This window comes from Temnothorax americanus, unplaced genomic scaffold (genome assembly GCF_048541705.1).
Source record: "Temnothorax americanus isolate GAGA-0224 unplaced genomic scaffold, ASM4854170v1 Scaffold31, whole genome shotgun sequence".
Classification (NCBI taxonomy): Eukaryota; Metazoa; Arthropoda; class Insecta; order Hymenoptera; family Formicidae; genus Temnothorax; species Temnothorax americanus.
This window is the reverse complement of record NW_027509453.1, coordinates 714,876-740,908: the sequence shown is the minus strand read 5'-3', so window position 1 is coordinate 740,908 and position 26,033 is coordinate 714,876. Positions and strand designations below refer to the sequence as shown.

The 26,033-nt window shown below is 36.5% G+C and overlaps 1 protein-coding gene across 1 annotated transcript; it reads right to left on the bottom strand.

Moving 5' to 3' along the window:
- Nucleotides 1-271: 271 nt before the first annotated feature.
- Apime-asta (allatostatin A) lies at nucleotides 272-25,080 on the bottom strand. Its single transcript, XM_077412798.1, has 3 exons — nucleotides 24,737-25,080; nucleotides 2,194-2,454; nucleotides 272-1,902 (listed from the first exon to the last, which is right to left on the bottom strand). Exons 2-3 carry the CDS (start codon nucleotides 2,437-2,439, stop codon nucleotides 1,576-1,578), a joined length of 573 nt encoding a protein of 190 aa, XP_077268924.1. The 5' UTR covers nucleotides 2,440-2,454; nucleotides 24,737-25,080; the 3' UTR covers nucleotides 272-1,575.
- Nucleotides 25,081-26,033: the final 953 nt, after the last annotated feature.

Sequence of the window (26,033 nt, the reverse complement as noted above, 5' to 3'; positions counted from 1 at the left end):
TGTATAACGATTATCATCATTTGAAATATCATTATATAAATGTGGTTATTTACAAATATACATATATTCAAACATTTTTAAACTATATTTAGAACAGGACTGAAACATGAATCTCAAATATCTCCGATTTTTATTAACAATTATTCATTCTGAACACAAAACACATGGAAAACTAAACTTTCGCAATTCATATTAAATGTATCAATATATTTGCATTCATGTATTTATTATTATGGTGTGATAGAATAAATCTACATTATTACATCACGCATGAAAATATAGGTAAGATTTATTAATAACAAAATTCTCATTTAATTGACATAATTAAATAAAATGGTGTTAAAAATATTTACTTATGTCACATACATATGATGAAAAGAAGATTACAAGATTTATTATGGCATTGAGAACAATGGTACAATTATGGATTAACTTTCTATAACGATTAGAAATATAATCGTCGAACAAGAAAGATAAGTATATATAGTACTGCCACAGGTTACAGGTGGATATAACTTTTTAGCACATCGAGATATTGTTCCTACTTATCGTACGGTAAATTGAGTTTAATTGCTTGCTAAATTACGATGTAATTCATTGCAATACAAAAATGCAATTAACTTAATAATTTTCCCATCGCCTTTATCGATAATATATATTCTACGATTGTGAGATGTTAAAAAATTATTTAAAAAAATAATCTTATTTTGACATCAATATAAGCGCTAAATAGTATTGATGTGTATATAAATAATATAATATAATACGTACATATAAGTAAACTCACAAAATACAAAATTGTTTTTTTTCTTGTTTACGTTTGATTTTCATCTTACAAACACAAAACAAATATTTTAATTAAATAAGAAGCATTATAAAAGCATGATAAAACAATAAAATCAGACAATCTTTACCTAAAAAAAAAAAAAATTATTTAGAGAATTTTTCTAAATCAAATGTATCTTTCTATTAAGGTACCTGCGTCGTTTTTTAAACATTTACAAGTGAAGAGGGAGTTGTCGATGGCGCACAAATTTTATAGTAAGTTTTAGACAAAAGAAGTCTCGACGTCTCGTTATCGCTCTTAACTTCCGTGGACAATTCGTTCTGCTCTCGACACTCAATAGAACCGTACAACGTGCATGGTATTGACATATGCACTCAAGAAAGCTACGTTACGTGTGATTTTAATGAATTCAATCTTTAAAAAATCTCGAGTTTATTATTTATCAGAAAAATAGAAACATTTATTATTTAATTTATTATTTATCGTAAATCTTATTAGTAAGTGTGTCAATTAATTATTAATTTGTACAACGTAGAGTGCCGATACGTTAATTTTATAATAGACTTATATTATTAAAATCCGACACATCCACAATTCAAAAGAATTTATTAAATTATTAAGAAGTTGAAAAGTTAATAAATTATACAGTTTTTTAAATTCTCTGTTCGCTGTTATTGCATTTTGTCAAAATATTTTCCGAAATATGTAAATCAGATATTTCTTTCTGAACGTCCAAGGGTTAAAGCGAATGAGGAAGATAATAATTCGTGCTCCTCGACGAGAACGGTTTACTGAATCAAATCCTCGTTCTCATCCAGTGCGTTGCCCAACCCGAACAAATATTTCGGGACTGTGACATCGTTCAGTCTTCTTCCAGCCGTTTCTCCAGTCGCCAACTTCCAGACTGATCGTTTTCCGATTCCAAAGTCGTAGTGTTGACCGCGTTTGTTCTCTATAAAGTCATTCGAGTTGTCCTCGCGAGATTGATACCTCTCCATATTGTCGGTCGGGAAGTAGTCCAAACTCAAGGGATGGTATCCAATGTCGCGTTTTCCTAAACCGAACCTGTAGTCTCGGAGACGTTTGCCGACACCGAACGAGAATTCCCGGGTTCTCTGTGCACAAAGTTTCAACGCGTGAAGATACGATTATAAAAAATTAATTTATGATCTTATTTAAAATATATCGAATTCTTTTTTTTTTTTACTTTTGCTAGTATTGTAACGCATAAACAAGTAATGTAATAAAAATTCATGTTTCCTAACTACAAAACTTTATACGAATTTTTAATGTATTATTCGGATATTCATTGGATCAGTGACATTTCTAGTAATCAGATTATTTTTTTCTAACAGAGAAATTATTCATAAAAAAAAACTGAACGTATTATTTTATTAAAAACTCACTTTATCTTCATTATTGTCAGCCCATCGCTTTCCGATGCCAAAATTATAAACGGGTAGCCTCTTATATTCAGCGATGTAAGCCTTTTTCTCAGGTTGCTCATATTCCAAGTTGTTCAATAACGGTCGAAATCGTGACATGTGTAAAGACGAGGAAGATGCGTCTTCTAATGCCGTTGTTGATCCAACGACGCTCAACAGGTAGAACATAATAATTCGCGTAGTGATTAAACTCGTTCTTGGCTTCATGATGTCTGTTTAAATCTGAAAGCACAAAAGTCACGCGGAATTGTAATCTATAACGGACCACCAGATTGCAGGAACATCAGGATTTCGTTCTAACTAATGTCATATCAACTTTTGTAGTAGTCCGAGATAGAATTTTCACAAATTCACGTAAAATTCTCACCCTTGCCTTGTCAAAAGTGTGAGAACTAATTTATATTAGTTTAATTTCTGTTTTTATTATGTCTGTAATTTCTCCACCTATGAGACAATAATATAGGGTAGGTAGTCCCCCCAACAATGAACCAGTAGTACACTATGAACTATTTCGTAAATGTGACGTTGCCAGATTGTGCTGTTGCCGTGTAACGACTCGCATCGCCCCGCAATCGGCCGGTAGAGCGATAGAGCGCGCGAAGGACGGCCGTTTGAGAACACATTTTTTGAATTTTGGGTGACAAACTAAGTTTTTTGTATTTTTCATGTTTTTGTTGTTATATCTATCATTTTTTTACGCGTATAATTATATATATATATTTTTTTTTCTATATAAATATATATATATATATATATATATATATATATATATATATATATATGTACATTAATAAAAATGAAAGCGCGCAATGTATATCGCTAAACTCAAGCAAAGATACTTTTATATCTGAAACATTCACAGAATAAATGTCAAATACAGATAATTGCTCAAATTGCAATTAGTTTTCTTTATTAGATATATGGGTTTTCTGCTTGTTTTCACTTATAATAATTTCTAATAATGATCTACTTAACCTAAAATAAAATTGCGAAACCGCGGTAACTTATATATATATGTAGGAAAATATAATAATTTAACTAATGTAATAATTTTAAAACAGAATAAGTTTAATTACCTTTTTTAAATGTACTATGAACAAAGCAAAGTCATTTGTTACTGGTGCATTTCATTTTACGTTCATTTAACATCGTATGTTTTTAGCTATCCAGAGAGCCACGTCTGCTTCTTTTTCTTCTTCTTTCACTTTTTTGACACTAGGCAGTACTTTGCCCAAAAAGCCATAATCAGGTTTCAATGGTAATGTTTAAACTAATACGTGTAATTGAGTCTGTGTGTGTGTGTGTGTGTGTGTGTGTGTGCGTGCGTGCGTGCGTGCGTGCGTGTGTGTGTGTGTGTGTGTGTGCGTGTGCGTTTGCGTGTCGGTGTGCGTGTGCGTGTGCGTGTGCGTGTGCGTGTGCGTGTGCGTGTGCGAGTGCGTGTGTGTGTGTGTGTGTGTGTGTGTGTGTGTGTGTGTGTGTGTGTGTGTGTGTGTGTGTGTGTGTGTGTGTGTGTGTGTGGGTGTGTATGTGTGTGTGTGTGTGTGTGTATGTATGTGTGTGTGTGTGTGTGTATGTGTGTGTGTGTGTGTGTGTGTGTGTGTGTGTGTGTGTGTGTGTGTGTGTGTGTGTGTGTGTGTGTGTGTGTGTGTGTGTGTGTGTGTGTGTGTGTGTGTGTGTGTGTGTGTGTGTGTGTGTGTGTGTGTGTGTGTGTCTCGTGTATCTGTCGTGAGTGTCTGCGATGCACGGGTCGATCCGTGTAGGGTGCGTTAGGTGGGTTAGGCCCAAACAAGGTCGGTAAATGGACGACGGCACAAGGGAAGATCTTCTCACCTACTTTACCAAAATGGCGATCGCTATTGTTATTGCTTCCCCTTCCACAGTGACACTGCTCTCGTACGATACACATGCATACACAATGCATATCTACGCACGTACGATACACTTCCAGGAACCCAAAATGGCGCCCGTGAAAAAACACCCTTCTCTTGCAACGTCGCGGTCGTCCATTTATCGACCTTGGGCCCAAGGAATTGCGCGGATCAATTCCCCCTGCGGAAAGGGAAGCCCTATCTGCTAAAAGCAGGCTTCACAAACTGTGTGCCGCATGCTATACGTATAGCTTATATACGTAGTAAGGTATGTAGCCAACTAAATTCATGAACTGTATGCAAAAATACAGATCTTCAATTCAATAATTGAGAGAGATATCAGTAGTCTTTGAAATTTACATGGTTCATTGTTGTATTATCTAGAGTCCTTCTACTCAGAGTCCGGCCAACTTGCAGTTCAGGATATAAGAAAGAAAGAGAAAGCGATATACATTCATATATATATTCATATCGCTTTCTCTTTCTCTCTTACATCTTTTTCTCTTTCTGTTCTCTTGCTTTTGCCAAAAAATGGCGAACTTAAGCAAAAGTTGCTGATGTCGTATGGCCAGACTCTGATTAGAGCTGGGACTCTAGTACTACCTACTCTAGTATAATCTTCAAAATATTTGAGGTGTGCGCAACATCCATTTTTAAACGTAGTATTATAGTAGTGTAGGAGATTTAGGGCCGTAGGGCCGGTATTGATGGGACATCGGAGAAATTAGCGTAGTAGTGGAGCAGTCGTGGAGTTAGCAGCTTAAGTGCTAGGCGTGTGAACAAAAGATCCCGAGTTCGAGTCCCATCGGATCCGTTAATATTTCCCGTCGCTTACAATAGGGTAACTCCGATATACAGGGTGTTTTGTTTTAAATGATACAGTCGATTATCTCGTCAACCAATGATTTTATTGAAAAATGTTTTGGACGAAAATTGCATGGTTTGGAGAGGGACACATGATGAAAATATGGACCTGACCTTGAGTGACCTTTTTAAGGCCAGGTCAATGTAATCAATGTTTTTCTTAAACGAAACCGCCCCTATTGTAGTATATCATTTAAAAGTCATAAAAAAAATTTTTTTGGCGCAAACCAAAGGTCGATATGTTGATCCGTTCGAGAGTTTTTTAGAGTCAAATATTGGCTTTTTTGAAATTTGACCCTAAATAACTCCCGAACGGATCAACATATCGACCTTCGGTTTGCGCCAAAATTTTCTTTTTTTATGTCCTTTTAAATGATATACTACAATAAAACAAATTAGAAATATGACATATTTATTCTTTGTTAAGAAAAAACAACTTTTAGAAACTCTTGCATTTATTTTATAAACTTCTTCTTTTTGGCATTTTGATTGGTGAAGAAAACGCGCATGCAGATAGCGCCGTATTCTGAGACTGGTGAATTAAAATAAAGTTTATTTGTAAAACAAAAAATCCAATCATTATTAAAAATATAAAAATCCATTAATAATTAAACTGAAAAATGAATGAATCAAACTGAATGAATAAATTCAAAGCGATTATAAAATAACAATATTTTTTTGCGTATATAACGTGATGGGCATTTTATTTATAAGTGAACTTATAACATTTTCAGAAATCTTGTCGTAAAATCTTATCTATCTTTGAATTTTACCAGAACATAAAAGCGCGTTAATGCAATACTCTGCGAAAATTTTACGAGTCCTTCAAGCGCAGATGCACGCAAATGGAATTCTACCATGTAAAAATAAAATAAAGAGTTATTTACGACTGCAGAGTAGGAGAGTATAGCTTCTACTCGTAGAGGTGTCGCGCCAATTTTACGACATGGATTCAAACAGTCGTAGTGTGTACTGTGTACCCTACTTCTTTGCAAAGTATTTTTACACCGACACATTGAACCGAATTATATGTTCAATTTAAAAAAAAATCACTTTTATTTTTACGTTCCTTTCTCCAAGAATAATATTTTATCGCAATGCACGAAACAAAATGGTGGTTGCAAAATTTCGTTAAAATACGAAAAAAGCACATGAATTTTAAATCAGTAAAAGGGCTATTGTGCGTGTTGCGGTCATCAATTAAAATGTGCGTTTTCATCAATTTAAAAGTAAAATCAATGTTGTATTACGAGTGTACGAGACGTCGATATACGTGTGACCAATACAGTTCTCGGACAAACATTTAACACAATGGAGTTAAAAAAGAGCGAGCGCAGTCTGGCGTGATTGAATATCACAACATCGTTACAGACCGCTAGAACAGAAATTCTCTACGGACGGGTTCGTTCAATATTTGATGGCAAAATCCGAGATTACGAATCCTCCTTCGTTTCGCTTGGTCACGCTGCTTTTGGAGAAGCTTAAACGGATCAAGGGAGGGGAGCACGAGAGATCAAATGGATGTAGGTAAAAGTTGCGAAGGTCCATAGAAAATCCTTAAATGTCAAGAAAGTCAAAACGCAAGTCATTTCCGTTATGACGCACTATGAAGCGACGTTTAGATACGCTTCTTTTTCCATCGCCGAGATCGCCATAAAATGCGTAAAATGTTTCGTTATTTACACTTGGTCGTGCAATATCAAATTTGCGTGTTAAATTTGTATGTGCATGACTGAACAGCCTCAATTAAAGAGATAAAAACTACAAAACCCACTCTTGGTTCGCAATGTTTAATTCTGCTGAGCCGTTGATAGTTGAATTAAAGTCGCATAAGATTAAAATGACGATTTCCTTAGGGATAAAGCGATGTCCAAGAGGCGTAATAAACGTTTCTGCAACTCAATTTAACTTGTCTACGATACCGCTAACTTATAATTGCCAATGAACGAAAGTTCATCAAAGATTTCATATCCGTTTTGTAGCTCTTTCGCTTACATATATTCTGACATTAAAGGAGATATTTCTGAATATTATTTCTTTTTGTTATACATTATAGTATATTACAATTCTGCTCTGATAAATAAAACTGTTCTTTAAAACTGCAAACTGTATAATCTTTAATAATAAGATTAAACATAGTTGCTAATTTTAGTTTTACGCGCTGTGCGCGCGTAAAAGTACGAGACGATGTTTTTAAGTTTTTACGAAAGTGATCAGTCGGAGAGTTTCCTAATGACTTACTTAAAGCTGAGAAATTTGATGGTTGCACAGCAAGTGCTTTTCTATTTTTTAATTTTTTAAATCTAAATATATAGTTTTATTTTTTTCTTAATCTTCACAAACTTCAATTTTAATTTTACGCACGTATTCTTATTTGCATGAATAATGTTGACAGATTATGAAATAATGTTATTTCTTCTCCATCAGCTTAATAAATTAACGTGTAAATTCTATCAATACTAGATTTCTTCACAATTTATAGTAAATAACATCTTTTCGTTTGTTCTAAAACTTCAATTCAGTCTATTTTTTTTAATACCAACAGCCCTTTATAACTGATAAAAAACTATTTATTTTCTTTGGAAAATAAATAGTTGCCAATCTCGCAAACTTTTTTTTCGAAACAAAGTTTTCTTTGTCCCGCGTTGTATATGTATCCGCACAAAATTACCTTTTTTAAAAAAAGGTAAAAAAAGGCGCCAAGTACACGTATAGTAGTGTATATGTTGTTACCAAAAAAAAGTGGTAGTATTATACCTCGAAAAAACCTAAGTAACAAGTGGTAGATCTTTATATCTCGAAAAATCTCGAAAAAATCTAAGCAGTAGTATCTTTATTTCCGAAAAATTATAACCCAAGTGATACACGTCACAAAATTATGTTACCTTATCAAAAAGAAGAGTCGCGCTTCAAGTGATCTATTACAATTACAAAAAAGAAATGATATCTCTTTAAGTTAGAGCGCCAATTACAGAGAGAACATGCCTCAAAAAATAATTGTTGCACTACATTGAAAAATCTTTACATTGTGTCAATTAGAAAAGAATGTATAATAACAATTTTATAAGATTAAAAAATTTTATTTAAATTTAACAAGGGAATACAAGATATTTAAATACAAAGTTATTTACATGTGTATTTTTAATGGCCACAAAGAATTACAGAAGTAACAGTACAAAATGAAAATATTTTATTAAAATACATAAATTTTTCTTGTAAAAAAACTTGGCGCTGCTAGACCTTTTAAATAAATAAGGACAACAATAAATAAAAATAATTCAGAAAAGAATACAATGGGAGTAATATTAAATGATTATCAGCGTGGATGTGGGAGTGAGTGATATGGGTGTGCGTGACTACGCGGACGGCGGATAATGCGGCTTATAATTAAGTATAGAATAAGTTTATTTATTTATTTAAAATTTTGAGGTATAGCAGCGCCAAGTTTTTTTACAAGAAAAATTTATGTATTTTAATAAAATATTTTCATTTTGTACTGTTACTTCTGTAATTCTTTGTGGCCATTAAAAAATACACATGTAAATAACTTTGTATTTAAATATCTTGTATTCCCTTGTTAAATTTAAATAAAATTTTTTAATCTTATAAAATTGTTATTATACATTCTTTTCTAATTGACACAATGTAAAGATTTTCAATGTAGTGCAACAATTATTTTTTGAGGCATGTTTCTCTCTGTAATTGGCGCTCTAACTTAAAGAGATATCATTTCTTTTTTGTAATTGTAATAGATCACTTGAAGCGCGACTCTTCTTTTTGATAAGGTAACATAATTTTGTGACGTGTATCACTTGGGTTATAATTTTTCGGAAATAAAGATACTACTGCTTAGATTTTTTCGAGATTTTTCGAGATATAAAGATCTACCACTTGTTACTTAGGTTTTTTCGAGGTATAATACTACCACTTTTTTTGGTAACAACATATACACTACTATACGTGTACTTGGCGCCTTTTTTTACCTTTTTTTAAAAAAGGTAATTTTGTGCGGATATCACGCCTTTTTGTAGTATATTACGCATTGTATAAACAGTATGTACAGGATAAAGCTATTTGGAGGTATAATACTACCACTTTGTTTTTTTCGAGGTAAAAACATAACAAGGTAACAACATAATACATATACACTATTATGCGTGTACTTGGCGCTCATTTTACTTTTTTTTAAAAAAGGTAATTTTGTACGGATATCACGCCTTTTTGTAGTGTTACGCATCTTAATCTTATAAACAATATATCTTATAATCTCATAAACCGTATATAATACAAGGTATGAAGCTAAAAGTGTTACGGACTATTATTTCTAAAGAAAACAACAATTTAATATTTTGCTCAGTTTTTTAAAAATAATAATCTGTAACCCTTTTAGTTGTACACCTTGTATATATTTTTCAATTTCAACATAAAACATAATCGCAATAAAGCATGATTAATGTTAATAAGTCGTTAACTGTAAAATTCTTTATTTATTTTTATTTGCGTGTCTTACTGAATGTTGTTCGCAACTGTATATGTACCGATATCTTCCAGGTATCGATATTTTTGATAATTATTTTTACGTCAGACATAATTTTAATTCATCCAATTTTTATTATGTCTAAACATAATTTTTGTCCAATTTTTATTATGTCTAGACATAATTTAATTCAGCGATTTTTATTATGTCATGACATAATTTTAATTCTGCCGCTAGGGAAATTTTAAGTCGATTTTTATAATCAAGCTTGAATTCAATGTTTAGGTGTCCCAGGTTGCCGATGACGAAGTCCACATAACGCGCTCTATAGTTTTTGGTGTCCAGGTGTATTAATACCTTGAATTTGATGGCCACGTGTTCCAAGTTGCCGATGACGAGGTCCACATAGTGCGCTTCGTAGTTTTCGGTGTCTACATGTATTAATACCTCGAATTCGATATCTACGTGTCCTACATTGGGTGCGTTCAGCCGATACTTTGCTAGCCTAGCAATCGTGAGCAGTCGCTCGTTTTCGCTCGTTTCTTCTTTTTTGACTTACTGGATTAGAGAGAGAAGAAACGACTAGACACCAAAAACTATGAAGCGCACTATGTGGACCTCGTCATCAGCAACCTGGGACACCTAAACATCAATTTCAAGGTATTAATACACGTAGACACCGAAAACTACGGAGCGCAATATGTGGACCTTGTCATCGGCAACCTGGGACACTTAGACATCAAATTCAACGTACGATTACACCTGGACACCGGAAACTATAAAGCGCACTATCTGGATCCCGTCATCGGCAACCTGGGATACGTGGACATCGAATTCAAAATATTAATACACGTAGACACCGAAAACTACGGAGCGCACTATGTGGACCTTGTCATCGGCAACCTGGGACACCTAGACATCAAATTCAACGTACAATTACACCTGGACACCGAAAACTATGAAGCGCACTATCTGGATCTCGTCATCGGCAACCCTGGGACACGTGAACATCAAATTCGAGGTATTATTACACCTAGACACCGAAAACTACGGAGCGCGATATCTGGACCTCGTCATCGGCAACCTGGGATACGTGGACACCGAAAACTACGGAGCGCACTATGTGGACCTTGTCATCGGCAACCTGGGACACCTAGACATCGAATTCAACGTACGATTACACCTGGACACTGAAAACTATGAAGCGCATTATCTGGATCTTGTCATCGGCAACCTGGGATACGTGAACATCGAATTCAAGGTATTAATACACGTAGACACCGAAAACTACGGAGCGCACTGTGTGGACCTCGTCATCGGCAACCTGGGACACGTAGACATCGCAATCAACGTATTATTACACCTGGACACCGAAAACTACGAAGCGCACTATGTGGACCTCGTCATCGGCAACCTGGGACACGTGGACATCGAATTCAAAGTATTAATACACGTAGACACCGAAAACTACGGAGCGCACTATGTGGACCTCGTCATCGGCAACCTGGGACACCTAGACATCGAAATTCAACGTACGGATTACACCTGGACACCCGAAAACTATGAAGCGCACTATCTGGATCCCGTCATNGGCAACCTGGGACACGNNAACATCGAATTCAAGGTATTAATACACGTAGACAACCGAAAACTACGGAGCGCACTATGTGGACCCTCGTCATCGGCAACCTGGACACGTAGACATCGCAGTCAACGTATTATTACACCTGGACACCGAAAACTACGAAGCGCACTATGTGGACCCTCGTCATCGGCAACCTGGGACACGTGGACATCGATTCAAAGTATTAATACACGTAGACACCGAAAACTACGGAGCGCACTATGTGGACCCTTCGTCATCGGCAACCTGGACATCCTAGACATCGCATTCAACGTACGTATTACACCTGGACACCGAAAACTATGAAGCGCACTATCTGGATCCCGTCATCGGCAACCTGGGACACGTGAACATCGAATTCAAGGTATTAATACACGTAGACACCGAAAACTACGGAGCGCACTATGTGGACCTTGTCATCTGCAACCTGGGACACCTAGACATCGCATTCAACGTACGATTATACCTGGACACCGAAAACTATGAAGCGCATTATCTGGATCCCGTCATCGGCAACCTGGGACACGTGGACATCGAATTCAAGATATTAATACACGTAGACACCAAAAACTACGGAGCGCACGATGTGGGACCTCGTCATCGGCAACCTGGGACACGTAGACATCGAATTCAACGTATTATTACACCTGGACACCGAAATCTATGAAGCGCATTATCTGGATCCCGTCATCGGCAACCTGGGACACGTGGACATCGAATTTAAGATATTAATACACGTAGACACCAAAAACTACGGAGCGCACTATGTGGACCTCGTCATCGGCAACCTGGGACACGTGGACATCGAATTCAAGGTATTAATACACGTAGACACCGAAAACTACGGAGCGCACTATGTGGACCTCGTCATCGGCAACCTGGGACACGTAAACATCGAATTCAACGTATTATTACACCTGGACACCGAAAACTATAAAGCGCACTATCTGGACCTCGTCATCGGCAACCTGGGATACATAGACATCAAATTCAAGCTTGATTCATAAGAATCGACTTAAAAATTCCCTAGCGGCATTTTCTGCCAAGCATAGAGAACCTTCTTTTCCGTTGACTCAATATTTATTATATATATACCTAATTTTTACCTAAATATAGAAATCTTCCTCCTGACCGATAAGTCTATCGACCTAATTTCGAAATACGCGCGCGATATCGAAACTGGCGATACCTGCGCCGCCAGCGTCGAAAAAGTGAAAGTGACGTTTCTCTGATAGATCGCGGCGTTAGGAGGAGGAGGAGGAGTATCTTAAAAATAAATTTTCACATTTGGACTTTGCGTCGCAATATCTCCGCTCGTAAGGCACGTAGCGGAATATTATGAGAGAAACCCCCCCCTAATTGGACCCCAAGCTATCGATCAAGCCTACTTAGAACTTGATCCGTTCACTCGTTATCGAGATCTCAACATCTCGGGTACTCGCAACCCGTCGCGTCGCGTAAAAGAGTCACGGTCGGTCTCGCTCCGCGTGTACTTGGCGCGAGACACTACCGTGTCTCTTGATCATATTTTTGAAAAATTTCAAGCGTGGCATTTGATCTGTTCAGAGTACACGCAAGTTAGCTTGAGATTTATTTGCGAAAGCGTATATCCGAATATTATATATGTATTAAGAGGTGATATCACCTTGTATTTACTATCATTTTCTGAATTTATTATAAAAAAATGAAAAGATTTATTAATATTCGGGTACTTACATGTGAAAGTACAAGTCTTACGGTACGTAAAAAATTTTTTTTAGATTTTTAAAAACAAAATGGCAGCTCTCGCAAAACAATCTTTTTTTCTAGAACAACAAACCAAAAATTTTCTGAAAATATATGGTTCAAAATCTAGTGAACACATCGTAGGATTTTTTCAATAAATTAATTTAAAAAAAAATGGCGTCGATTTGATATTTTTTTTTCTTTTGGAAAAAATTGCTTGAAAATCGGCCATAGAATCGGCAAATTTTAATTTATCGAAAAAATCCTACGATGTTCACTAGATTTTGGGCCATATTTTCAGAAAATTTTTGGTTTGTTGTTCTAGATGCAAAATTACGACCTGTAGCGGTACGGCAAGGAAAAAAAAAGATTGTTTTGCGAGAGCTGCCTTTTGTTTTTAAAAATCTAAAAAATTTTTTTTATGTACCTTAAGACTTGTACTTTCACATGTAAAAACCCGAATATTAATCAATCTTTTCATTTTTTTATAATAAATTCAAAAAATGATAGTTAACACAAGGTGATATTAACCCTTAAAGCAAAAAGCTATCATTTATTCTCATTCGCATCGGATCCTGTGTGAAAAAGACAAATTGTTTACTTTTGTATCATCACATAGCGTAAACTACATATCTATCCAGCGATCGAGTGTCTGATAATTATCGCCTGTCCGATAATTATTTTTGCCGACGACAAAGCTCTGCTTTATATCATTTGTTTGCTTTATCTATTCTTCCCTAACAACGAAGGAAGCTTACATTGTCTTACCCGTCACTCAAAGTGGCGAGAGTGTCTTAAAGGATATTGCTGGACATTCCTCTTTGAAAGGACATTTCTCCTATTGATTTCGTTAGCAGAATTTTTGGCCCGTAAATACAAAAAAATGATTGCCAATACCTGACCGAAAACGCAAAAAATACACGAATAAAAACACGCGTATGTTATAGTTTACCGTCTATATTCTGTATAGTAAATACGAGGAACAATGAAAAGATAAAATGTCTAAGAAAGATAAGAAAGAAACAGCATTACGATTTCTTTTAACAAAAATTACATATTTTTGCATTTTATACGCTTTCTCTGTTTGCCGTCACGCAGAAATGAACAAGCGGAACCTTTCGCAACTCTCCAAAAAGCGGCGAAACGAGATGAAAGGGTATGACGGTAAAGTAGTTGCTTTTGAACTTTGTTTCAAATGGTCTTACGCATGCATGATGTATCAAATTAAATTACATGATAATATTAAAGTATTAGATATACTCTATGCGTGAATTAATTAACGAACGAGCGGTCTCGTAGTTCCGCGAAAGTACGTGTCAGTGATTTCATATAGGAATACGCTAGATATCTTAATTTCAAAGAAATACACCTTTATAGAAATACACGTTACAGCATATGTGACATTACTAAGTAGTTTAAATGTTTAATACAAAGGACTCGTATCTATACATATTGTATCGCACATATTGCTGAAATATTTGTAATTGAATGTAACGTTGGTGAAACCATATTTCATTGAAAGCAACTTAATACGACTACGCCGAGCAAATAGCTTTATTTCCTGTAGAAATAATTACATACGAGTCCTGCAAAGCCACAGCATTTTGACTAAGCAGCGCCGCATAAATAAAGGAATAAAATTACCTACACAAAATAAAACACATAATTAATGTATTGTTCTTACATTATAAAAAAATCTTTATTACATTGTTGTGTCAAATTTGAATATTTACTGAGATGTCATAAGGCATTCTAGCTCGATGATTCGATTTTCTGTATGTTCTCGCTTTCGTGGTCTCTCTTTGATGCGTCACGATTTTTTCCGTCAGTTTATAGACCGGATTCATATACCGTGACGCGACATTCCTTTGAGAATTCTGATGGGATGACACGCGCACAATGGACCAGCTTTAAATCCACGTTAAATGAAGCAGAAGGCCTGATCAATCCGCGACGAGATTGCTATGAGCTCGATCGCACAAATGCGACGATCTCTCGTGCCGGATCTTTCATGGTCTGTTGAATACACTACTACTGAGCCACCATCAATCATTGGTCCGCTCAAAAAGTCGTATCTTATAAGTACTTTGATTACACTATGCATTTTAATCGAATAAATCGAATAGTGCTCCTCGGAAAAAAGTTCTCTGTCGTTATTTTAAAAATCCTAAATTTTCTTTGACCCTCTTGAAGTGCGATCTCGATAATCTTGATCAATATTTATGGAATGTTCTCCTCGTAGAGCCATTCACACACACTCTTGGCTCTCAATAAGGATCGAGATTACGCCGCGTTCTATACTATAGACTTTATTTACATTGTAATACACATTCACGGCTTCTCATCGAATTTCTTTTGTTATCGACACGCGTTGAAGACTTTTATATCTTTTAACCTTTTAACGTAACGCTTGCGGTAGAATGTCAGTAACAAAAGATGAAATAAGAATAATAATATACGTCGAATAATGGTGCGGCAAAATTGTTTTTCATAATTTACCGTAATGTAGAATATACTCTCTTTCCCTGTAACACTTCCTTGTCTGAATCACTCCGTGTTTCCGAGATATATTTTCTCCAACTATTTTTTAAATGCTGAATACTGGAAATTAATTTTGGATATTGTAAAAACTTTTTAACTACGCAGATAAATCAATTTATTCGGTCGTTTTGAAAATAACGCGAGTTCAAGTATCATCTTTTCATTCTTTTTTAAATGTCTGATTCAATTATATATTCTCGCACGTGCGACATACACGTTCTATATTTTTGTACGATGGATGGCCCTTGTAAGCGCGTTAAAAACCGTAGTGTACGTGTCAAAAATCGCGTTCAAAGAACCATATTCAGCATGAAAAACATTAAAACCCGAAACATGTTTGCTCGCGTGTACGGGTGACAATTTTGACGTTTTATTTCTTTATACTATAGAATATCGGGGACATGTGAAAAGAACTCATGTTTATTTTAATTGACTGCGAGCAAAGAAAATCGCGCGAATTATCCCACAATTTTTTCTAGTTTATTTTTTTTTCTCCGGCTTCTCTTTCAAATTCAGATTATCCCTATTCACTCCAACGTTTTTTCCGCTCTTTTATTCCTCCAACCATGCATTTTCGAGTCCCACGTGTTTTTCAAAATGTTAATAGCTTTGAAAAATTCTCCAAAAATTATTATAATATCTTTGTACCTTCGACTAAAAATCAATGTAAAGAAAATTTGGAAATCATTTATTTAAATATTTTTTTATAATAATTATATGTTGACAAACACACGTTACGACTCGTTTTACTTAAAAAATCATAACTCACGAACAAATTGACGAAGCTTAATGAACCAAAACGCAAATTAAAGCTAAAAGTAGTGCAAATGAAAAAAAAATGAGATAATTATTAATTAAATAGGAATACTTAATTTCGTCGCGGCGGTAATTTTTAAATGGTACAGGAGCTAGGACTTTAAGAACTTAAAGAATGCTAGAAAAAGAATTTCTGAATAAGAAAAAACGAATTTGTAGTGTGACATACTTTTATGTAAAAAAATAATTTTTTTTATAATCGTAGCTCCTCCCCACTTTTTCCACCTGCCTCTGAGCTATAATAGACCTCTGTGGAATGTTAAATTTTTTTTTAACGACAAAAATATTTTAAATACGCTTAAATCATACGCAAAAATACGTTTTTATCGAAAAAAATACTCATTTACCTTCACACAACACTGACGTAATCTCCAACCATACACTTTCGTGTCCCACCGAGATTTTGATTGTTCGCCGTTTCGAGAGTAAATGAGCTAGAACTTTGAAATTTTTATCTGAGGTTCCCTGCCACAATAACTTTTTTCCGGCGTGGAGGGGATTCTCCCACGATAATTTGTTTTCCGGAACAAACGACTATTAGAAATTCGTGCGGGACACGAAAGGCATGGTTGGAGCGAATAGGGTTATATATGGAAGCAAGAAGAAAAATCACGTTTCAAAGATAATTTATCTCTTTTATACCATATCGTTACCTCTCTTACCCCTCTATTTTATTTCTTCAATTACATCCTAATTGTAGATCAAATATTTACGAAAACGAATGTAACTGTTCTTGTTAAACACGTTATAAAACAACTTTTACACATTTAAAAATGCGATATAATTTATGTGGCTATCTCATAAATATGCAGACAAATGTTTAAAGAAAATTTGCTATGATGATGTTTGCGAGTGGTGTCATAAAAAATTGCCTTGAAATCGGATATTTATATTTTCATAATAATAATCTTATTTATTGCTCTCAAATTATCGTAATCGAAAAATATTGCTTTCTTTATTCCATTCATTTACATTAATTTTCGTTCTTCTTATTACTTCTTTCATTTCTTCTGTACAGATGTACATACGTTCGTTAAAATGTAAATTTCGTAACGACTTGAATATGACGCTCATTTTTTATCTCTCATCCATCTAGAGACGTCATTGATTAAATTTTTTCGTCTTTTTTTTAAAGCCACTATAAATGCACTAAACTTTTTTGCAACGCTCTAAAAATTATTAATGTTGCAGAAAAGTATATATTCTAATTTTTATGTATAGTATTACCCATTTCAATAATTAAACTTTAGAAAATATTGATAACATAAAGCGCACCAGAAATTAATCGAAAAATAATTCTCGCGATTAATTATAATCTTCCTTCAAGCTTTGAACATTTACGAGAAAATTTACATTCGTTTGAAATGGAGAATTAATTAATGCGTCAATATTTCTAATATTAAGAAAATAATTGACTCACGTATACATAAACACACACACATAAAATGGATACCAAAGCATCCGTTTGATCAAAAAAACATTTCATTCTGCATAAATCAGTTTCAAATAATGCGAAATTTAACAATTTATTCTGATATATTTGTAATCTCCGGCGCTCAAAGGTACTAATGCACATGAAAGATCCTATCGTAGAAAGCAGTGTTCTCCAAGCCATACATATGCGTCACGCCGTATTTAATGACATTGGAAGCTAATGAAAAAGTTTCGCGCAGCTTCGGTTCGTGCACAGGCTTCGCTTTAAAAATAATCTTGTTTATAATTGCAAAACGGATCATTAATATTTCCATACTCGACAAGACACAAGAAGAGATGCGTTAATTTCGTTGCCGGATGTAGCAGTTCTGAAGAAGACAAGAATATTAGATATTGCCAATTGCCATACTATAGATACAGAAAGAAAAGAGGAGATGAAAAGAGAGAAGAGAAGAGAGAGAGAGAGAGAGAGAGAGAGAGAGAGAGAGAGAGGTCTTATGCGGTAGGTTTGATATCCCACTGGAATGAGAAAATTAAGGGGCGCGGGCTTTCCGTAATCGCGAATGACTCTACCCTCCTAAACTTCCGCTTCCGGCATTTCCTTGTATACATATTCCTTTTAGCATACATGTGTAGTGGAATTCCAAGAATTCAGCTGACCTCACGGACAGATGTCAGTCTTGTAATATAAGTGGAAGGTAATTCAGACGAGTTAATTTCTATTTAAAGTAAAACGAATGAAAATGAATAACCACGGCAATAAAAAAGTTTTGCTTCAGATTTGATAAATTTAACGTAATAATAAAAAATAAAGAGAATTATTTTTTGATTAATTTCTAGTGCGCTTTATGTTATCAATATTTTCCAAAGTTTAATTATTGAATGCGTAATACTATGCAAATTAGAATATATGTACTTTTCAGCAACATTGATAATTTATAGAGCGTTGCCTATCGATGTAACTATATATAACTTATCTCTTCCGCGGTAAGTTTATCGTTTAAGTGCATTCAGTGGCTTTATCTTGAAATCGTAATCATCGACAGTATAAGTGATCTCTTCACGTTTCTGTGTGAAACGGCGCGCGATTTCGCGTCCTTCCGCTTTGATAAACGATAAAGTCATTTCCCCGATAACGCGCCCACCTATGTTTATTTTATACACGTCTACGTTATACACGTCATACATAACAATGATAACGGTACAAGAGACGCTGATGCGATAGACTACAAGTGTCTGGCAGGCCTATACCACTCTGGGGTGCCTCTTCTAAAATGATAACTACGTTCGAGACGATAATATTATCGTCAATCTTGTCGTGCAACCGCGGGAACAAGTTTCCACTTTGGGCGCGGAAATTAAATTAATGTCGCTTAGACGTTCCTTTCATCCTAGCGCGATAGCGGGAGAGATGGGCGCAAAATTAAATCTCTCTCCACCCCTCCTTCGATCGCTTTAAGATTTCGGATTTCATCGCGCGCGTGATGATTACCGAGCAGATTGAAAAGGCTGCTTAATTTCATTTCATTGTGATTTACATTTCTAATCAAGCTCTTCGGGTATAATTGGTCATACCGCAGTTTTCGCAGAACTTGTAATTTATAATACAACAACGGTGCTTCGCGTATTGCCTCTCCTTTTGAGAAGGGTGACGATTTCCCTGTTTTATCGATTTGCATTTACACGTGTGTATACTGTGTACCAAACGTCCCTCGGGGTGTGACCGCTGATTTTAATCGCCGTCGCTTTCATGTTTATCACGGTCGATGAGAGATCGCATTCATTTGTAATATAATAAATAATTCCGCCGCGATGATCATCGGCAGCGAAGATAAGCAAATCAATAAACAGCAATATATTGTACGGATACCTGCTTTCGTGTCGAAAGTTAATTATCTTTTCATTTATTAAAAATACGTATTACGAGAAAATGGAGAGATAAACGGAGACTTACGGAGATAAAATAGGTAGTTATATATGTATATTGCTTATTACATATTTTTGCTTATTCTTTTTTTAAAAGTCTATTCTTGGATAAATATGTCTATTTCTTTCTCTGCAAATAACGCGATATAGATCTATCGTCAAGTTTGTCAACTTTCGTATATACTGTTTAAATCGAGGAAGGCACGAACAAAGGAAATCTGATCGAATGCACGTGACTGTCCGCCTCGATAAAAGCTTGCGAATTATCTCGCCGCGAACCACTAATTAACATAGTGCAAAGAAACGCGCATGAAAAGTAAACGCGCTGCAGTATAACAAGCGGCACGAGGCACTTTAATGCCTGATCGAGAAACCGTCAAAGGCTCATGAGTTACGGCCATAATTAAAGACGCAACGCTAACGACAGTGCAAACGAAATTAATGATGAAGCCGTTTGCGACGTGCGACCACGCGGAAGAGAAGGCTTTACGGCATATAAAATCTTGCGGTAAAAAAAATAGATGCGAAGCGAGACAACGTACGTTACTTTGTTCTTTCTCGCGCGATATTGTCTTCTATATATATCCAGGACTGTCCTAAAGGGCACCCTCTCCTCCGCCCCTCTTATTTACTTTGCAACATTATATTGTCTACAAAGAAGCATGCGAGCGATATTGCAAGAAAACATGCGAGTGGCGTTGCAACAAATAACTAAAAACTTTCCGAAGATACGAGTGCGTCATAATATAAATATACGCATCGCGTACTGAAAATTTCCCAAACTTTTCATCTCTTACGAAAGCACGACGTTTCGTGTCTCGATGTAGAAGTAACAAACACGAAAGTTGAAAGTTAGACAGTTTTGGGTTGAAACATTGATTCTCTCCCTTTGCCTTTTTGTCTTATTTTTCGAGTGACACACTCCACGAATTCCGTATCGCGAACAACGGATTTAATTTCTAACGCATTTAAGCATTAAGATTTTAATCAATTGCCTCTGGCGGTACGTGCACCCCTTCGCAAGTAGATACAGTAAAATGTCGCGCTTTAAACGCAGTGAACTTTACGGGAATGCACACTTCATCGCAGCACGGCAACAGCTGCTGCTGCTGCTGTTGTTGCACGCTATTGCTGCGAGCTTACTTATACGCTCTTTCTCGTATCGTACGACGACCAGGTTGGCGCAGTTTCGGATTTCGCTCGCACAAAAATAATGCGTCAGCCCGAGGCAAGCTAATAAACGACGCGGAACAAGGCAAGTAGCGACTTACGAGCGGCAAACAAGTCTGGCAATAACAGCGATCCAATAACCCGGCATCTAACGGACTAACGATGCCACTTTCCCCCGTTCTTTTTCCCTCCCCTTTCTCACATTTTACTCATCTTCCCCGTCAGACGCACCCATTAAACGCACGCACCGAGATTGCGCGCTCCCATATCGTCTACATCCGTTTTTCCCATGCAGTGACAATTTCATAACTGGTCATCGGTCTGCGGTCCATTCTTTTCCAGCTGCTGGATAGAAAAGCTTCTCCCCCTCTTTGTCTTTCTCCTCATCTTTTCTCTCTTTCTTGCTAAAATTACAATCTGCATGTTATATACGCCATGCATTGCTCGTCGAAAGAAATAACCTGATGCGTATCGCGCGGGCCTTTGTTTTATGTAAACTTTTTTTTTTAATTCATTAATTCTATTCACGGTAAAAGAATACTACGCTATTCATACAGAGATGAAACTTTGTATAAACGATAATTTTAAATCCCTGGAGTCTTATTATAGGAGATAATGTTCTCATCGCGATAACGAAACAATTATGTGCATAACGAGGATTGTCGACTGTCTCATTGTCACAGCGCTGTTGTACCACTGTTGCATTATATTTCACTTTGCGTCGGCGAGAATATAAAAATAAATAACAGTACGAAATTTAAATACAACAACGTCTGCCGATTATTTTTTTCACTTTCAGTAATGTATAATAATCTTCTAGAAAATAAAAGATGAAAGTCAAGACGAAAGAGCCAAAAACGTCATATTATTCAAAAGAAAAAACGAAGGGTGATTGATGTAAAAATTCCTCATTCTCATTCTCTATCCGTTTGAATTTTCAAATATACGTATTGTATATCTTTACGTCAGCGATGTGACAAATTGTTCCAAATATATAATATCGAATTTAATAATCGCAAAAGTTAGACCTGCTTCAGAATGCTTTCATTCTCTAAGTGTTCTCGAGGCGATGTCGTGTTACGCGCGACAAGCACGTGTTGTTCAGTTGACTCTTTCTTCAGAAATGCAACGATCATTCATTCTGTCGCGCGGCAGTGACAATATAGCGGTATAACTTAATCTTCAATTCTCTATCGCCGGGTAAGCTCTCCATTACTCAGGTGTCCAGTATTCAGTCAAGGGCTTCATTTTCCCGGCGAAAAGCATTGCATTAAAGTGTCGCGCGGGCGCGCGCGCGCGCGGCGCGAAAAAGCGTTGAATTTCACTCGCTCGAAAGAGGAGAGAGATCGGTTTCCTTCGAAATATTAAAAATGCAGCGAACGCGATAATGTGACCTTACTGATCGGAAATTTAGATTTATTCATATGCTTCCTACGTAATCCGCGTGATTCCATTCTTCTGTGACAGCCGAATAAATTCCTTGTTTGATCGTACGATCGATTATAGAAATGCTTCATTTTTCGCTTTCCGAAATTTACGCGACCTCCGCTTCAATCACCATCCTCCGTGCTGGAAGGATCTACGCATTATTGCTAAAAAGATATGTGGAAAAATTTCCGTTTGTGTAATCTTTTACACATAAAGACAACTGACGTCAATAATGCACTATTTGGATTTTTTCGCGACTTATAACATTTATAAAAATGTAATAAAAGAAGTAATAGCGTGTTTTGCTAAAAATATATAAAAATATGCATACAGGATAGATTAAGATGGATCTAGAGTGTTTTTCTTTGTATTTTTGATTGGCATCTTTCGTCCCGCCCACGAGTAACCTACGCAATTTTTCGCTCACGTAAATTTGAAACTTGAAAGTCTCGCTATTAAATATATATATATAAAAGATAGTTTTTAAAATTCAAATTTGCGTTATCTATATTCTCCGATAGCACCAATATCCTATAAATATTCATATAAAGTCCATAGGCATTCTGGACATAATATGAACATCCATAGGATATTGTGTGCTGTCTGGGTTGTTGCGCCCGCGCTGAGACACCCGTTGCACGAACGGAAGTCGAAGATCGTCCCTGACGACCAGCTGTTTATTGATATCGATTTACTACGATTTGTTGCTGGTTTGTTCTGAGTCTCCGTCTCCGAGCGGACGTGACAGCTCGATTCTGTGTTTCAATCCGTTTGCTCTAATAAACGAGTCTTTCCTTTTCTTACATTGTGTTGTCTCATTGACCGCGAGTGCCGGTTGCGCGAGTGAGTGAGAGTGCGAGTGCGAGCGGTGAGACGCGAACGCGGACTCGGCGAGCGCAACAAATATATAAGCAATAAGGTGCGAATTCATGGGACGCTCGTTTCAGCGTATCGCGAAATCACGTGATTTCGCGCTGACGTTAGCGTCAAGCGAAGAAAGCTGGATTTTCTCAGCTTTAGCGTCAAAGCCAAAGCAGTGCGAAGACGCCGAAATTTTGACGCTGTTTTCCTTTTCATGAATTTCACGTGACGCCGACGTCACGTGTGGTCATGCGACCTTGCCGCTGAAAATGAGCGTCGAGCGTCAGCATGAAAAGGCACCTATACGCTGAAACGAGCGTCCCATGAATTCGCACCTTTATAGATTGAATAAAGAATGGTAACAAAAGAGTGTGTACCGAATTTGAACAATAGCTTTTGTTCAATGTTTTGTCAAAATAGATTTCAATTTGTATTAAAATTTTGCCTCATAATTTAGCACATGCGATAAACAACATTTTTGCCTCAATATATTGATAATAAAAAATATTTCACGAAAATAATAACTTACAAGAGAATATTAAACCTAGCAAGGCTTATGAAAAATGAAATATAAGAAATACAACGCAATAGCTGCGCCACACTGACATTCTTAATTTTGTATTCCTATCATTTTTTCTGCTCAGTGTCAAAAACTCAATATTTTAAGTTACGACATCTTTCGCATTTCTTTATTTTACGCATCTGTAATTCGTCTTTAATATATCTCGATAAAGAAAAATTAGAAATATTAATATTTAATATATTTGTTAGTCGAGAGAAACCTTTTAAATAAAAATATATAAGTAATGCAGCGTCATCTCATGCACGGTGAAAAAATATTAAGATCTAGAAACTTCGGGAAACAGCTTCGCCCTTAAAACATTCTCACCTGTTGCTACTACCTTCAAAGAAAGAAAGCTTGCGAGTATTAAATTAAAAAGAAGAATTTCTTATTTTAAGATTGAAGAATATTTAATATAAGTTATTAGATGTAACCTTTAAAGAAATTAATAATTTTGTTACTAGATTAATATATATTTACGACACAAAAAGTATACTTATTAAAGAAATAATTTTTTATTAATTTGTCATTCTTTTTTTAAAAAATATTTTAATAATATAATCATAATTTTAATAACACGTATCTTTGTGTAAAAAAATTATAAATCGATTGAAATATATAATCGGCTTATAAAGAATTAGAAAGAAAGGTGTTATTGAAAAATAACAGAGAATAAACCGCAACGGGAAATCTCTTATATGCCACGCGTTTATAACAGAAAATTAAAGAGAGAAAGGAAAAAGCGGATCAAAGTACATCAGACACATCTATTTTGTTATTTGAAATCGGTTGTTATACGCAACTAAAAGCTTTTGTTATAAAATACCGTGTTTATTTGTGAAAACTTTGTGGCATTTAAAAAGCTCTTTTCGCACGTTCACGCCACTATATCAATGTGTGTGTGTGTGTATACGTTTGATCGAATCTATAATATATTACTACCCGAAGTAAAGTTATCTCAGTTTTCTTTAGTTTGCGATCATCAAGTATGACGCGGTGGACAAGTAGAAGAGTACTCGATAAGTGAGACACAAAATCGATCGCCTCACAAAATTAAATTAAAGGTGCAAAAAAAGGTCCCGAGTTTTTACTGCATAAAAAATACGATTATGACAGTGTATTTAAAAAAAAAGAAGGAAAATAAAAGAAGCCGTAAAAAAAGGACAGCGCATGCAGAAAGGATGCGTCTCAAGAGACAAATTGCTCACCTGTTGCTGTCAGATTCTGCCAGCGCGATCATGCGATTCTGCGATCCAGCTGAGAGACGAAAGTGGATACCTTTTTCGACTGTTAAATAAAAGACAGGAAAGTGTCCCGTCTCGCGTTTCTTCTTCGCCGAGGGGGGGGGATGAAACTTTCGCGCGGAACAAACGGTCCTTCGTTCTCACGTGATAGCGAGGATGTGCGGACAGTTAAACTTCCTCCGTGAGTCACCGACGACAACGACGTCGGACGCCGGGTGCCGCGACTTCGGTGTCTGCTGCGCGCGGAAATGACGGCGAGAGCGTCGGGACGCCGGCCTTTATATGTATATGTGTATGCGTCGGCGCCTGTGCGTGTATGACGGAGGTCCCCGTCTTTCTCGCTCTCCGGGGGGCCGCGTACCACCTCTCCTCGCGCGCCATCACGCTCTCTCGGGGGGTGCGCGCGTATATGCGTAAAGACAGATTCACGCTGAGAAGACGGGACGACGCATGACACCACCACGCGCGATCCTTACGTCGCGACGCCCAATTGCGAACCGAACTGTTGGACGGGGTGAAAGGGGAGTAATCGTGGAACCACTTCACGAACGACACGAACCACCTATGACGTTGAAAATGAACTTCCGGTGCCGCGCGGGCGCTTCGGTGGTCGCTTCGTTTGATTTTAATTTCGCGCGACTGTTATCCGCGGCAGAGATACAAAGGAACATTTATCCCGAAGAAGATTATGAGTATATACAATAACGGAATATATTAAGTCGTACTAACGTGACGATGTGACATTTTTACGTAAAGTTTGCATATATTTAAATAATATTGTCGCAAAAGCCATTACATTGAATATCTCGCTCTCGCAAGAAGAGACATAAGGTTACTGGAGTGATAAAACGTGATTATTATAAAATATCATCGAGCGAGTAATTTGACGTTGACGCCTCCGCGTATTATAACGCTCTCCTTCAAATGAAAGGTAAATTGCATTCTTATCGGATTACCCTCCTTGCTCCGAATGTTGCCAGTTTCATCTCGCAGAAACTCACTTTTCTCGCTTCCGATTTGCAACTTTCCTCTGACGAACCAGCCGCTCATCCTTAATTATACGACGTCATCGCACCTCTCACAAGTGACCTGTGTGCTACGTGCAGGATACGCAGAATTTTTCACCGGACGAAAGCTGCCCCATAAACCGCGCGCTGATCGTGCGCAAGGAGATCGAGCACCCCAATGCTAAATCCGCGGCGATGCGGTTAAGCGTTTATGGATATTCGCCGTGGATACGTTACGTTACGCATCAACCGGA

What these genes read in the sequence shown, in the direction of transcription:
- Apime-asta (XM_077412798.1), bottom strand. Translation starts at nt 2,439, where the DNA reads ATGAAGCCAAGAACGAGTTTAATCACTACGCGAATTATTATGTTCTAC. An exon ending in CTGACAATAATGAAGATAAA is followed by an intron (nt 1,903 to 2,193) that starts GTGAGTTTTTAA and finishes CTTTGTGCACAG; the next exon opens with AGAACCCGGGAATTCTCGTT.